Source organism: Sitophilus oryzae, unplaced genomic scaffold (genome assembly GCF_002938485.1).
Source record: "Sitophilus oryzae breed Bouriz unplaced genomic scaffold, Soryzae_2.0 scaffold_1693_pilon_pilon, whole genome shotgun sequence".
NCBI lineage: Eukaryota > Metazoa > Arthropoda > Insecta > Coleoptera > Curculionidae > Sitophilus > Sitophilus oryzae.
Window position 1 is genome coordinate 162,950 of NW_022146383.1, and position 2,548 is coordinate 165,497.

The 2,548-nt window shown below is 46.3% G+C and overlaps 1 protein-coding gene across 1 annotated transcript; it reads right to left on the reverse strand.

The window, feature by feature from the left end:
* Window positions 1-275: 275 nt before the first annotated feature.
* On the reverse strand, window positions 276-1,519 carry LOC115881002. The gene is made up of 2 exons (XM_030898352.1): window positions 1,021-1,519; window positions 276-736 (listed from the first exon to the last, which is right to left on the reverse strand). Exons 1-2 carry the CDS (start codon window positions 1,517-1,519, stop codon window positions 276-278), a joined length of 960 nt encoding a protein of 319 aa, XP_030754212.1.
* Between the last annotated feature and the right edge of the window lie 1,029 nt (window positions 1,520-2,548).

A 2,548-nucleotide genomic window follows, 5' to 3' on the forward strand; every position in this document is an offset into this window, starting at 1 on the left:
AACAACATTACACAGTTTTCCTGACAAGAGTATTATAAATTACGAGTAGAGTAGGGAAACGGGAAAGACTACTACAAGCAAAAAAAAATTAAAAAAAAATGCGTGTTACTTCTCCGGACCTAATATACCCAGCGAAAATAAAATAGAATAGAAAATAAAACATGACTTCTAGAACCATAAAAAAAAGCAAAATTAGATACAGAGCTCCTTTCAGACGGGACTTTTAACGGTTCCTTAGGATCCCCAGGCTACCCGTTATAATAATTTTCCTACTTTTACTCATTTTTCGGAATGGTCAGCCAGATCCGGCGTCCCGTACTGGTTCGTACCCGAATCCGTATTTTCACATTTCCTGGGACGCCGGGTGGTCTCAGGGAACGCACTTCCTCCAAAAGTGTTGCGTCCCAGGACCCGGTTGTAGCGGCGATTTTATCCGTTATTTCCGGCCTAGTTACAGACAGCGTCTGCGATGTCGGCGGCGGCGGGGGGGTAGCGGGGAGGTAGGGGCCAGGCGGACGGACTTGTATATCGGAAAGTATGATTACTTTTGCCCCTGACGTCGAAGGGTTGTCGGACCTGGTGGGCGCTTTGTTGAACGCCTCCGCCAAGCTCCGGATTTTCTCTCTTCGAGCCTCCTGTTTCTCCTTACTCTTCCTGGCCTCTTCCTTCATTAGGAACAACGGGCCTGTGGGTCGGGCTCCCTTGGGGAGTTTTTCGGATGACTTACGGGGCATATCTGGAATTTATATAGAGACATTTACTTATGGTTACGCGGGCCCTTTTCTTTATTTAGTTAGCGGGTTTTAAATCTTTTATGTGGACGCGCCGTATCTCCTGGTTATTTTTATTGGACAAATCATAGACTACCGGAGAGATCTTACGCGTAACGATATACGGCCCGGAGTATTTCGGTGCTAATTTAGCTGCGAAATATTTCACGGCGGAAGATAGAGGGTGAACATCTTTCACGGCGGAAGATAGAAAAGGGAATGCTTTTCATCACTTGATCGCCGATATTACATTGCCATTCTCTTCGTCTTACATTATAATAATGGCTCTGTGACGCGAAGGCGCGAGACAGGTTTAAACGGACCAATTCGAAGGTTTCTTTTAAACGGTTTAAGCGGTTTTCGGTACTTGTTATGTCTGCGTTCGTCGGCTCGGGATTTTCGGACGGAACAGACGGCTGTTCTTCGCGCAGAAGAGTTTTCGGCGACTCGAGTTCCCTTCCAAAATTCAGGAAAGCCGAAGAGAATCCAGTCCAGTCGTTACGGGACGTATTGAAGGCAAACGTCATTTCAGAGAGATGGGCATCCCATTTCTTATGGTTGTCCTCGCAAAACTGCGCAATCATGGTTTTGGTGGTCTTATTCGCTCTTTCGACGGGGTTCGCTTGAGGTGTGTAGGGTGGTGTAAGTCGATGGTTAACTCCAAAATCCTTCAACAGTTGCCGAAATGGTCTACCGGTGTACTGAGTGCCGTTGTCAGTTATGACCGTGGCAGGTCTTCCAAAACGCATCAGAATTTCGTCATATAAGGCCTGACTGACAGCCTTGGCAGTCGAAGTTCTAATGGCCTTACATACTATCCACTTGGTAAACCTATCCTGGAACACAAGGACGTAGCAGTTCCCTTTCGTAGCAGTTCCCCTTCGTCGTCTGCTGTTGAGAAGCTTTATACTGTTGGCAAGACTGACATTTCCGGACGTAATGGGCAATGTCTCTAAACATACCTGGCCAGTAATAACGGGCAGCAATCCCTGTAGTAGTCTTGGCTATACCTAAGTGTCCAGCGGTGGGTTGATCGTGATTTTCTTGGAGGACTAGGAGCCGTGCAGGTTTTGGAACACATAGTTTCCATGGGTCTTGCATCTCGGCTTCCTTGGCATTAGTCATGTCCAAAAAATGACGAAACAGCTTTCCATCCCGAATGCAGAAATCAGGAAATAATTCCGGATGTCCCTGTACTTCGGCTCGTTTCTTTTCGTGCCAACGACAAATGTCAGTTTCAGATATTGTCAGTAACAACTCCTCAGTCGGCGGTGGTTCGGTCGGGCTTCGAGATAAAGCATCTGCTATCTTGTTCAGTACCCCTTTTCTATAACGGATTTCGAAATCATACTGTTGTAGGTAAATACTCCAGCGGGCTAATCTGCCGCTAGGATTCTTCAGAGAGTGTAGCCATCGAAGTGATTGATGATCCGTAATGACTACAAATTTATAGCCTTCCAAATAGGGTCTCATCTTTTCAATTCCCCATATTATGGCTAGACATTCTTTCTCGGTGACAGTATATTTCTTCTCGGCGGAGGTCAGACTGCGGCTGGTATAAGCAATAACATGATCGCCATCATGTAAATGTTGAATAAGAGCTGCTCCCAAACCATTATCGCTTGCATCGGTCTGCAGGACAAAAGGCTTCTGGAAATCTGGACATGTCAGAACTGGCGCTCTAGTCAAGCATTCTTTGAGTATATCAAAGGCTTCACGTTGCGCTTCTTGCCACTGCCACTTATTGTTCTTTCTCAGCAGATCGTTAAGGGGCTTAG